The 13,021-nt window shown below is 41.4% G+C and overlaps 1 protein-coding gene across 2 annotated transcripts; it reads right to left on the bottom strand.

The window, feature by feature from the left end:
- Window positions 1-2,072: 2,072 nt before the first annotated feature.
- On the bottom strand, window positions 2,073-8,443 carry COMTD1 (catechol-O-methyltransferase domain containing 1). 2 transcript variants are annotated; one of them, XM_041475926.1, is made up of 7 exons: window positions 8,290-8,443; window positions 6,907-7,031; window positions 5,784-5,889; window positions 4,910-5,028; window positions 4,590-4,644; window positions 3,050-3,183; window positions 2,073-2,469 (listed from the first exon to the last, which is right to left on the bottom strand). In XM_041475926.1, exons 1-7 carry the CDS (start codon window positions 8,369-8,371, stop codon window positions 2,317-2,319), a joined length of 774 nt encoding a protein of 257 aa, XP_041331860.1. In that variant the 5' UTR covers window positions 8,372-8,443; the 3' UTR covers window positions 2,073-2,316. The 2 variants fall into 2 exon arrangements, with proteins under 2 accessions (XP_041331860.1, XP_041331868.1); XM_041475934.1 differs by lacking the exon at window positions 8,290-8,443 and adding an exon at window positions 7,810-8,250.
- Between the last annotated feature and the right edge of the window lie 4,578 nt (window positions 8,444-13,021).

Below are 13,021 nucleotides of genomic sequence, written 5' to 3'. Positions count from 1 at the left end.
ACACATTGCTATTCTTTCTAATGGTAATTAGGTGATCAGGATGGAGACAGGTTTGATGAAATACTCACATTATGATCTGCATATTTAAAATGGAACAGAGCCCAAAGCAAAAGCAAAATGATAGCTGGCTGCTGCACATGGCTTAAGCCTCAGGCACTTGATAGGTCTTCCTCTAGCATAGGTAATGGGGACTTTGCTAGTTCCCACCACAGAAGGAATAGTTATTTTTTAATCATTCAACTATGAGTGTCTGTATCTGGTTTTGAATGTTGCTACTCTAGTTTCTTGCAAAAATACTCATGATGCTTGTCCATTTTTGGTTCAGCTTCACTTGGAGGGTTCTTGCAACCTGGAAAGTAGTAGTAAAACAGTTGCAGAATCTGTGACTGATCTTCCAATGACTTCTCCATGTTTGGGAAAGGCCACCGTGGTACTTTTGGGGCAGGGTATGTATTCTTAACAGTTTCTAGCTTGCTCATGGTTATCAGCCTCTAGCCTCTGAAAGCAGGAAAATTTCAGAAGATACCCCTGCTGTTAAAGTGTCCCATTTTGTGTTTTTAACCCTTAGGATTCTTTTGGTATCTACTGACAAAATAAAACTGTAAAGTAGAACATTGTCAGAAGCTCTGTATGCAAATGTGTAACTCCTTTAGCCACTCCATCTGAGAGCTGTTATAGCCACTAAGAATTTAATAAGGTGTCATTTCTTTTATGCAGAGAAGAAATTTGAGGAGTGCAGAGGTTTGAAGCTCTGAGGGTAAATCTGTACTCAGAAAAATAAATTGGGCAAACCATGCCCTATTTAAATTCTCATTTAAGGGCAACACACACCTTGTCCTGGCCTTCTCCCAGACATGGATTTTGCAGTCACTCCTCAATTAAGCAGATCCTGATATGCTTTGCTGAATCAGGGTTTCAAGTGGAAGTGACAGAAATAAAATTGAGATCTTTTCAGTCATAACCCTACTCTGAAGCCATCAGGCAATGCTGCTTTCCTTCATTGCTCTCCACCGCAGTGGGAGCAATGCTATGGGGAGTGTCTGAGACAGGCAAGAGCCATGCTCTGAACTTCTGCCCCTTACCAGAACCCAAGCCACCCAGCTGAAATTTCAAAAATATAAGCCAAGTATACAGTCTTCAACATTCTGAGACTTGAAATCTTTGTCCCCCAGTGCCTCAAGTCATTCAACTGTTTAAGCAAATGGATTAAGTATTCTCCTAGTTCTGATACAGCTTCCCTTCAGGATGTCAACAAAACCGAACATCTCTTTCCTCTATACATATGATACCCAGTGTTATCAGTCCCCCAAAAAAGTTACCAGTGAAGCTTTTGCCTGTAAAATCCTAGTTTCAGTTCCTTATTTAATCAATTTTTATCTGTACTGAAGAATTGCGGGCTGAAATTTTGTTACATGCTGCCTAGGGCAGGGAATCTCTGTTTGCAGTAACAGTTTGAATAGCCAGTTCACAGAAATATTGCATCCTCATACAATCAGAATCCTTCCATAGGCTTGCCACCAATACTCTGTGCTTGCATTTTTCTAGGAAACAAGCATCTAGCAAGTTGCTTCTTTGAGGTGGCAAGGGGGAGGGACGCAGGAAAGAGGGACAATTGTTTTGGTTTACTTCTTGCCCATTTGCTTTTCCTCATACTGACTTAAAAAAATCTATCTGCACTGTTACCTAGGTTAAAGAAATCCAGTTGTTGTGCAAAAAAGTTTTAGAGAATACAGATATTGTATTGTGAATACGGTTTGTCCTCTGGCAAGCTTTTAAAAGCAATTTTTTTTTCAGATGATGTCTTTTTGAGGCTTGTTCTGTAGTACCCTTCAAAGATAAGGAATGACTTAGAATATTTTTAGTCTGAGAAGGCTAGCAATCTTCTTGATGTCATTTCATTAAAAATCCATTTTTCTATTATGGCTATAAACACTAGCAAACTGCACTTCTTTTCCTTTTGGTGGTACTGACTGATTATTCCGCTGCCTAAGAGGCTCTTCTAGGACAGAAAATTTTGTTGTATTGAGGCACTTGGACAATCTATAGAGGGGGATTTTTTCAACCACTGTCTTACAAGGACAATTTCACATAAGTTTATTTCCTTTATTACAACTGAAGTAAGAAACCATAGTAGATCTCATAATAAATCTCTCTTCTCTACTTAGCTGCCCTTAGGATCCAGCTGCTCCTGAAGTCTACTTTCCCAGGCTATGCTATCCAGTGGAGTTATAAGTTAAATTGAATTTTTGATACTGTTCCACCTCCATTTTTCCTGATGATTTGATTGATATGTCTCATCTGCTGGGCTTCCTCGAGTTACAACTTGAATGCTAATGTGACTCCATCTCCCACTGGGAGCATGCTGATATTGACACGTGCATCTCTGAGAAGCTTCTCATTGAGGCGGTGGATGCTCTGCGCTGCCAAGTCATCCTTCCTTGGTTTTAGCACCTTTCCATTCCAAAAGACCTATTAAAAAAAGAAATATGATGCACATCCTTTGTTCTAATATGGTCCTTGGACAACAAAGGAAGCTTTGGAAAAGTTCCTGCGTATTTCTTAGAGATAGATATTATTTGTTGTATTTCAGACGTATAACAGTCTCTGACATGGAACTCTCAAAAGTAAGTGGGATTGAGAGTCCACAGAACTTGCTAATTGTACTTCTACTATAGATTTGAAGCCAAAACAAAAAAAATATTTAAATATAGGTTTTTTTAAGAGCCCCTATTTGGCTGCCACCATAACCCCAAAGGTGCCTGAAGTTTAATATCCTTTGTTTCTTGTAAAAGTAGTTAATTGATAACTTATTAATAGTTACTGATTACAAGTGCTACTTTTGATCTTGTGTAAATACTGTACATACTATAAATGCACTACAAGACAAACGAGAATAATACAGAGCATTCTATGTAATGAATAACAAAAAAAATTCTATGTTTTCTATTAGTGTTTTATATAGCTTAATTAAAGAGTTTATGTTGAATTTTCTTTTTGATTGTGCTATGTGTAACTGCCTGTGCACTACCATCAGAACTGCAGTACTTACATTATCAATAGCTATTATTCCCCCTTTCTTTATGAGGCGCAAGCATTTTTCATAGTACTCATTGTAGCTTTCTTTATCGGCATCAATGAAAGCAAAGTCAAAGGTTTCCACTTCTCCATTGGCCAACAGTTCATCTAGATGAGCAACACAGTGAGCTGTTATATCCTGGTTAGTGCTGTGTAGGAGGAAGTAATTCATTTTTGTCAAAGCTCTCATTAAATGTTTTCTGCTGCCTTTACCAGGCAGCCTGTTCCTCCACAGGTAATTACTAGAAAAGCTTATTCCACAGAAACCAATCTAGACATTATGTATGCCATAAAACATGCAGTTACTGAGGTCTGCATGCTTAGGAGTTTGTGGAATAGCTCCAAACCTGAAGGATACAGCTGGGACTGCTGAAAGGTACAGCAAAAACAAGTCAAGCACTTTGAAACTGGACATACTCTACACCTTCAGCTTTTTTTTTCAGCTGGTAACTGTTTTCTGGAGTGGATTAGAATTTTTCTCACTTTATGAAGAGGTTCTAAATGCTAATCTCTCCTTGGAGATCAAGTGCCATGATACAGGTCATGAACAAACCCTGTCAGAGATATTTACAGCAAATAACTGCTGTAAGTAGTCCCTCTCTGAGCCAAGGCAAGTAGAATTCAGTTTTAAGTTCTCCTAGACAGATTTCTTGACTGAGAATTCCAAATTGCCAGTCTCAGAGGAGGTGATTTCTGTCTCCTAAGGTCCTCTGCCACCGCTTTAACCTGCCCTTGGCTGTCAGCAGAAGATCTTTTTGTCTGAAGCAATGCCTGGACAAAGCTTTGCTTTGATAGACTTCAAGGAGTGTGCATAGCAGCAAACTGCTTATATTTGCTTCTTTAGAAAGGATGGATTTGAAAGCAATACAAGGTTATCAGTGGATCTGGGGATCCACCAAATACCTTTGCTGGAAATCTTCTGCATCCAACAATCCTAGAAAATGTCTTGCATTTTCAGAACATTTATTAGTATTTCCTCTGCCCCATATTTTCTCTTTCCTTGCATGAGATAAGTCATTGCCTCACTAATGGCCTTGCATGCTTTTGGAACATCCTAAATTTGAACTTCTCTGAACACAATTCAGCCTAAGTTATATACTGGCTTCTGAATTTTTTTTGCACCTCAGCCCTTTCAGGGTACTCTTCCTCTCTTAACAAAGGAATACTTGCTTAGAATGGACAATGCTAAGAGAAATTTGGCTTTGATTAATCTGTTTTCATCAGCTTTCCAGAAGCAGCTGACAATAGTATTTGATAAATTAAACGAAGTGATGGACAGGGCAGGTGAGTGACCAGTACAGCCCACAACACAGGACAAGCATTTTCTTCCTCTCTACTAGTAGGTAGCAAATCTGTGAACTCCTAGATTCTTACTTTTTAATATAAGAGAAGCTGCCTCCCTCTTAGCAAAAGGGATCACATTCACAACATATTTGGTCTTAAATTTCATCACTATTGTATCCCTCTTCTATTTCTAGGGAAGGGGAAACAATCTGTTATTTCAGGATACTTACCAAGTGTTTGAATTGCTGGCTTAATCCGCAAGTCAATTTTATGCTCTACTCCTGCCTAAGATGAAAAAGAACAAAAGTGTTGATAAAAATGGTCAAGAAATAACCTGTTAGTATGCTGTATTCAGGGAGTGACTGGGGTTCAGATAGTTTTCCTATTATTTCTAGGTTCCAAACACCACTTATTTTTCTTCCCAAACAGAACTCTGTCAGCCTCCTTTAATGCTAAGAATATTTCTGTGTGAATTTGCAAGTCTAAAATAACAAAATCTCTTCACATGTAAAGGCACTTGTCCCCACTGTGTACAGGAGATGCTGCTTACCTCCTTCCACAGTGGCCTTCCAATTTTGGCATAGTCCTCATTTACATCACAGGCAATAACTTGGCCATTATCTGGCAGGACAAGTGCCATACTCAAGGCATTATAACCTGTGAACACACCTAGGAAAATCATAAGAGACATCAACACTTCTTGTATTGTGGAAAAAGGGTTACAGGGCTCTCATTAGGAATAAGAACCCCAAAGGAATCAAGGAGGGCAATTTGTTAATAGACAGTAAATATTTTTCATTCTTCCTTCCATTTTAATGTAATGGTAGGTTGAGAAGTTGTTTTTTTTTTAGCAAACTTAAATGTTAGCTTTTCCCAAAAGGCTCATGGACAAACAAGGCAGAGTCTGGTCTTGAATGTGTAACTCAGAGAGACTGGATGAGCAGCAAAATACCAGGGAATTATAACAGCCAGGCCAAGAATGAAGATGGTGGGAACTCATACCTGGCTGCTCAGCATCAGCCTGTCTTTTAGGACATCCTGGTAATATAGGTGTGTCAAGCAAAGTGGATTTGATACAGGGCCTGTGCAGCAAAATATCTTCTTCTAGCAAGAAGGTGATAGAGGAAGGACAGAATATACCTTGTCCTGCAACTGTTGAAGACTCAAGAGGTCTATTTAGCTCAGTTTTTCAGATTGCCTCAGAATGGATGAGCCATCCGTGCTGATGCCAGAACTACTTAATGCAGTTAGACAAAGTGGCAACCAAGTGCAAATCAGACACTCCTTTTCATGCTGTAGTTTGCCCACCTGTTTTTTAACAGTTATGCAGTACCTTCCTGTATTTGGATATTTTATATTAAACATGGCTGTATTTGGAGAATGATAGTCAAGAGTTTTACTTTACTACGAAGTGACACTCTTACCTATTTCAATAACTTTCTTGGCTTTAATGAGTTTGAGCAAATTTGCCATAAGCTGAGCCTGCTCACAGGACACCATCATTCTGCCCCGGGGATGATCAGCAGTGAGCTAGGAAAGGGGAAAAAACCAAAACCATGTCACATCAAACAAAAACCAAATCTATCAAACCAATATCCTAAAGAAAAAAACCCAGTGAAACTCCAGGAAAAACAGACACCTCTGTCTTCTCATTTTAGATTACTCTGTGAATGGAGCTAGATGGAGCCATCTATGAGCCATAAATTGGCTTGAATTTGACTATAAGTAAGGAGGATGTTAAGTGTGTCATAAGCAGAGGATATTCAAAGCAGTAATATGCTCCAAAATTACTATGGCTGTGGCAAACTCAGCAATATTTGTAACTAAACAAAGAATCATAGGCGAACTTTCACTGTAAAAGTCCTTTATTTCTGTGCATTTGCACAAACAGATACACTTCCTTTAAGATGTGTAGAATGCTTTAATGAACTGCTAGGTTCTTGTCTGCCAAAGGTCAGACCACGTAGTCCAGGCCACACAGTGCAAACCTGGAGAATCTGTGCCCATCCCAGAGTGGAAGGGCTCTTGGTACTGAGGAATGGGGCAATGGGAGAAGCAGGGCTGTGCCATGACAGTTGAAGGGAAAGTATATCTTCCTATTTCCTTTCTTCTCCTTTCTAGGGATCATTCCAATCAACCTGTTCCAGCAGTTAGCATTTAATTTCTTTTATACAAGAACAGTTTGTCTCACCTGAAATGACTCAAATCTGAGTCAGGATGTCTGGTCTCATTTCTGACACTGGAGCCTGATGGAAGACATCACCTCTCTGAGCTACAGGTTCCTTATATGCCAACCAAAGTGAACAGAAGTAATTTTTTCAAGTCCAAATCAAGTGCAGCCCTAACACATGGCCTTGGAGCCGAGGATAGAAAGACATGTCTAAAATATATGCCAATACTATTAAATAGTCATGTAGGTAGCCCTGAACATAGAAGTCTGGGTATAACCAGTTTAAAAAACCCCTCTAGTGGGTATGCAAGTAAGATGGAGCAAGGAAATGTGACCAGGATCCCAGCAGTTCAGGAGGAGTTGTGGGTGATACTGACCAGACGCAGCTTCTTTAGAATTGGATGCTCCCGCAAAGAGTGATCCAGTATGTATTGCCGGAGAGGACTATTTTTCCCCATCATACCACTCGGGGTCCCAAAAATGAAAGAAGGGTATCTTTTACCTACCAAACAATAAGTAATAAGAACTTTTATACTTTTCAGTTATTGCCATTTTAAATAAAGTGAACATTGAAGTATTACTAAAGGTTGAAAAGTTCTCCTCTGTAAAACAGCCATGAAAATGGAAAATGCAACATAGCTGGACAACCAGGTGGACTATAATTTTTTTCCCCTTCTCCTTTTTAGCCTCTAAGATGTCCAGTCCAGGCCTCGAAAGGCTGAAAGGGGAAGGCTTCAGAACTGTATTGTTCAGTGGCCAATGTGATGGTTACACACTGCCATAAACTTACAGGAAAAGTAACCCCATCAAAACTCAAAGGGCAAGTTTAAAGAGAGATACATGAATGACATGCACAATTTTCTCAGTCTGTGCTCCTTCTTTTGCAGATGAACAGACGCCACCAGGTTTTAGCCCCATCAGCTGATGTTTCTTCTCAAACCCTGTGCTCTCCTCATGACACTGTCCTACATTCCAACGAGGGGAAACGTGGTATTGCAAAATGCCTTGTTTAGTGTGAAACCAGTATGCAGACAAAGTAGGAGCTGAAAGTTGAAGTTTTAGTACATGTCTATTTAAATACAGGACTGAAGCTTTCATGCCCAATGTTTCTTTTACCAAACAGATTAACTATTTTGAAGAAATAACAACAAATTCATTTCCACATCTCCTGGTAGTTGTTTGCTACGACAGAACACTTTTATTTCGAGGGGTTTATTTTCTGTTAATGATTCTACTTTACAGACGATCACGCCAAGATATAGATTATTTCAACAACTTGCCTTAAATCAAAGATTAAGTGCGTGCCCGCGTTACAAACCCAACGCCAGCCTTCTTCCCCTCCTGGATCATGGGCTCGTTCCGTTCCTCCCGGGGAATGAAAGCGAAACTGCTACCAGAACAATGCTGTGCGCAAGGACCACACCCCGGCCCTTCCGGGCTGGCCAAACGAATGCAGGCGGGGGACCGGGCGGGGAGCGTGTCCTCGCTTTCACTGGACCTTGGCCCGGCCCCACACTGCCGGATTACAGGGAGCGGCTTGGACTCTTAAGAACATCATTTTATTTACTGCAGCAGCTCAGCAAAATAAATCTCTGCCCGCAGAGCAGCCCCAAGGGGTCTGCTCCCCGACGGGCCGCCAGGCTGCACCCGGGACTCCTGCCCGCCCTGGGAGGGACCTGCCGGGCGCTGGTGGGGACACGAGGAAGGCGCAGCCTTCACGTCTCCGTGTATGTGGCAGGGCTTGGGGGGGCGCCGCTTACCTGCAAGCATACCCGTGGCAAAGGCGACCCCCAGCATCGCCGTCCCGACGGCCACTTCTTTGGGCACGCTGAGAAGCGGCATTTTGGAACCGGGAGCGAGGGAAGCGGCGCCGCCGGGTCACGCGCGGCACTGGGCGGTACGGCGCGCTCCGCCTGCCCCGGGAGGGCGGGGCCGCGCTGCCCGTGGGTGGCGGCCCGGCGGCTTCGCTTCGTCTTGGTGGCTCCTAGGGTCCCGATTCCAGGCGTGCCGGATGCTGGGCTCGGCTGGGGCGGCCAGAGGGTGGGTCCCCCGCGGGAGGCGTGCGCCTTTCTCTCTGCGCCTTTTTCTCAGTGACGTACTCGGATGTGGTGCGTAAAGTGACAAAGACAGCACCCGGGGTTTGTGCCACCACCTCCTCAGAGGCTTGTTCTGGTACAGCTTCACTGTAGTCTTCGTTTTAAAACACACCCAAATGTCGTGTGCTCGTAATGGGCTCTCATGGAGGAGCTTTTCACAGAGATATGCTCGTAAGAGGCTTGGTACTCCAACTAGCCCGGGAAGAGAGCTCTCTCCTTCCCCTAGAACACAGGTTTCTTTGCAGCTGAGGTGTGAGCAATTACTTCTCAAAAACATATAAGATATTTGGAATTTCAGTCTTGTGACCTGGGAGTGTCCAGGTGAAAGGAGTCAAGGAGGATTCTCCAAGAGAGGGGGAATGGGGCCTGTTTTCCTCCACTGCTGTTTCAGCCCCCTTCTGCAGTATCTTCTAGGTGAGGTGGAGCAGTGCCCTTGCCACTGCTTAACAGCCTTGTTGAGGGATCTCCTCCCTGGCCGGATCTGTTTCTGAGGGAGTTGGATCATAAGTCAGCAAGTGATTGTGTAATCTTTTTTATGTCAGCCTAAGCTTTTTTGTGCTTCTGTGCCTTTTGGAGATGGGCTGGGAATTCGGTTTTCATTTTGTGAAGTATTGGTAATATCTGGGTTTTGGAGAACACAAGCGAAATATGGAAATTATCATTTTGACATTCTGTGGGAGATGAAATTAGTGCCATTTCACACAGACTAGGAATACATAGCAATGGATTGGGTTGCAACTTGGCCTCCACAGATGTAGGATAAAGCTGGTAAAAATTCCATTTTGGCACATAGTCTATCTTCAGAAAGCCAGATGAATTGTGTGTTGGTAGGTTTGGATGAAAACATTTCAACTGTTTCCCTCTGCTAACAAAACAAATGTCAGTGCAGTTAGAAGATGCTTTTTAAAGTACATCTTAAGTGTGGGATTAAGTATATCACCAGGGTATTTATGGGAAATGTGTTTGCCTATCACTGCCTTTTTACTGTGTTAGAGCTTATTTACAAAGACTTGCCCCCAGAGCTCTTGTATTTCTTTTGCAGCAACTAATCATGCCACTCACTAGGGAGTCTGCTGTGATTTCTGATTTGCAGAACAAAGTAAGACATATGATCTGTCTTGGCAGATAAAATAACTTCCAGTTCACTTCTAAAATTTATTTCATTTTGAAAGCTGTGAGTGTTGTTGGTTTCATGGTGGCTTTTTTCATTCAGTATCTTGTCACTTTCTCTGTGTACATTTTGCGTTTGTAAATGAGAGCATTTCATCCCGTCTTTCAGAAGATGAGTTATCAGCATGTGCTGCAACATGTCAGTTTTAGGCCAAACAGCTGTAGGAGGAAACAATTCTTGCAGCGGCCATAAATCAGATTTGTGACGGTGCGGCTCCATCTAGTGATTCTTCTCTACAACTGCAGCATAAGGGAGAGGAACTGTGGGTTACTCTGTTCAATGAAACGCACGAAGTGTGCAAGCTTCCAGTGTTGTGCTGACCTCTCAACTCGAAGAGATGACCCATTTGGATATCTCTGGGAACATCAAGTTTCTGAAAGCTCCAAGGGAATTGGTGAACTGAATTGCTAATATACTTGAATGTGTTTCTGAAATTCCTCCCACCCCCAAGCTGTTAATCCGTAATAGCTTACCTTTGCTGGAAGTGTAAGGTGTTTTACTGTACTGGACAAGAGGTTATTTCCTTTAGATAAGGAAGTCGATTTTCAGATATCTAAGATATAATGAAAAGCTTTCATGAGAGAGTCAGAAGGGTTATAATCTTCCAGCTGGATAGAATGGAGCCATCAGCTTTTCTTTGAGCCATTTCCATTTTCAGTTTACGTAACTGTATGATATATATGGAACAGAAAACTTTGATTAACAGATTTATTAGACGTATGCTTACAGTGTGCTGTGGCTGCCTGAGCATTTAAACATTTTGGTAGATTTCTGCCTACTCCTTGTGCTAAGTAAGGGGAAGGCTACCTAGAGATTAAAAACCGAGTATAATATGGGCTTGGATACAAACCCCACTGCTCCCTAAATCTGTAAGGTCAGTCCAGTTGCACAGATTTCATGGGAGTTCAGGATTGCTCCCAGTGCTGTAGTCAGGAGGCATATTTTCCATGCCTGAAAGTGCCTTGTCTCTTGGACTGCATTCTAGAAAGGGTAGGAGGGTTTTGGCAGCATATTCAGGCTGGAGCCAGAACACGATTGCATTTGTAAAACATATGGAGTAGGACAGACAGGATAGGCGCTGACATCAGGGTGTACAAATCCTCACTTTATTCATATTGATAATCATTCAAGGTTTTACAGACACTGGGTAATTGATATATGCAATAGACTGTTCTCCTGGAACCTTCTTTCCAGGAGTGTTTTTCTGTGTGAGAATGTTGCACACCATCTGCCTCGGTGTCATCTGTGTAGACTTATTGTGGAAATGGGACTGGCAGGGAGTTAGCCTACTGATAAGGCTGTCATCTCACTTCTGGGTTTCTGCCTTTCATTTGCAACTATTTTTATGGACCAGTTGTACCTGGTAACTGAGGCACCACTGTAAAATGCTAAATGACTTGCCTTGGGTATAGAAAGTTTTTCCTTTCACTGTCCTCATAATTTACTTTTTTTTCTGTTGTTGTTTTTATTTCCCTCTTCACTCTTCCATGTGTCAGCTACCTGAACTCAACCTGTTCTGGCAGGCTGTGCCTTCCAGGTCACTGGTGATGTTCTGTGGCCTGCTCCAAGGTGGTGGTAAAGAGTAGTGAGCATCTTGATTGTCTTTCTGCTGCACTAAAAAGAAGTAAAATCTATGTGTGTTTCAGCCTCTGTCCAGCATGAACATGTGGGTATAGATGACTCTTTTTAAAATCGTACTCGCTCTGTGGTGGAAAGTCACTGTGTATCACAGGTATCCCAAAGAAAGTATGTACAGGCATGTTTGAACAGCTCAACTCACTGGAAATAAGCCCTACACGTATAGTTGCCCTATACATTTGTTGAAGCTATGTTGGCTTATGACATTGGAAAGCATTCAGTTGAGTTGCATGTGGTGTCGGCTTCATTCAGGCTGTAGTGGTGTGGCTTCAAGTATAATTTAAATGTTGCTTACTTAAAATCTTAGTTATCTGCACACTGTTCTCTGTTTACAATGAGGGTAGCAGTTACACAGTCCTCTAAATCATGTCAAAGTGTTGAAAAGCAAGTGTAAATGCTACATGTATTTAGTTTAGTGAGTAAAGTGGAAAAAATGTTTGATGCTTGCATACAGTTGAAAGAGAAGCCAGCTGTCTTTGTCCCCAAAAGCTTACAATGTGAATGTAAAACCATGGTCATGGGCAGGAAGTGTAGGGAATTGGTTTGTACTGAGCTGTGTGTTTGGCAGTAGCCTAACTCAAGTTTCTTAGGAGAAATCAGAGCAAAGTTTAAAGGAGTGATCAGGAGGAAGGAGAATGAAGTTTGGAGCTGTTTAAAGTATGAGTGCAGTATGAGTAAAAGCCCAAAAACAAAGAGAAACCAAAGAAGAATGCATTAATGTATTCCCATGGTCAGGTTAATTGCTGAAAATGCTGATTGAGTTGAAATTCTGGGTGAATGGGGCTTGATGAGATGGGAGCTGGAGGAAGAAGTTGTAGTAAGCAAGGTAATGAAACCTGAGACAAACCTTTTAAATGTGAAGATGAAAATACAATCTTGAAAATATGTCAGAATATTTCTGCTTGTTTACGCATAGCTGAGAGTGAGGGTTTGGAGTGAAATGAGGGTTGATAATGAAGAATTACAGGTTGAGTGACAGGCAAAATAGTAATTTTTATCTATATTGATGGTGCAAAAAGTTTGTAGAGCTGAGGCTGACCTGATCTTAGCCATCCTCAGAGAAATGTTTGATACAGATTGGGATTTTAACCTGGTTTAAGAAGATAGGAGGGAAGAGGCATATTTGCAAGTTGTCTGCACGGACACTGTGGATGAATACGTGCATAGATTGGGCCAGATACTCAGAAAAGACATCAGGCCATGAATTCCTTACTTTTTAAGATATTCACAAATATGCAGACCAATAAGCATTCAATTGTATTTTTTGAAATATCTTTTTATAAAAAATTGAAACAGAACTTATTTACCATATTTGTGTGTTCATTCATCTGTCTTGGGCGTTGTACATGAAAAATGTGTATCTTTTATAATTTTACAGTCCATAATGTATATCCCCTTGCAAGGTCTAGATAAATCACTGGGTGGTATATTTTAGAGGACTGTATATGAAATTATTATTTTATTCACAATTGAGATTTCTTATTTCTTCTAATTTGTTTTGCTATGTATTTGTCTGTTCCATCACTGTTATCTTTCTAATATTATGCTTAACATTTAATTTTGCAGTTCTGTAAAGTAGGGTATACC

Source organism: Pyrgilauda ruficollis, unplaced genomic scaffold, assembly GCF_017590135.1.
Source record: "Pyrgilauda ruficollis isolate IOZ18807 unplaced genomic scaffold, ASM1759013v1 scaffold11, whole genome shotgun sequence".
In the NCBI taxonomy this organism is placed as follows: Eukaryota; Metazoa; Chordata; class Aves; order Passeriformes; family Passeridae; genus Pyrgilauda; species Pyrgilauda ruficollis.
This window is presented reverse-complemented; position numbering and strand designations above follow the sequence as displayed.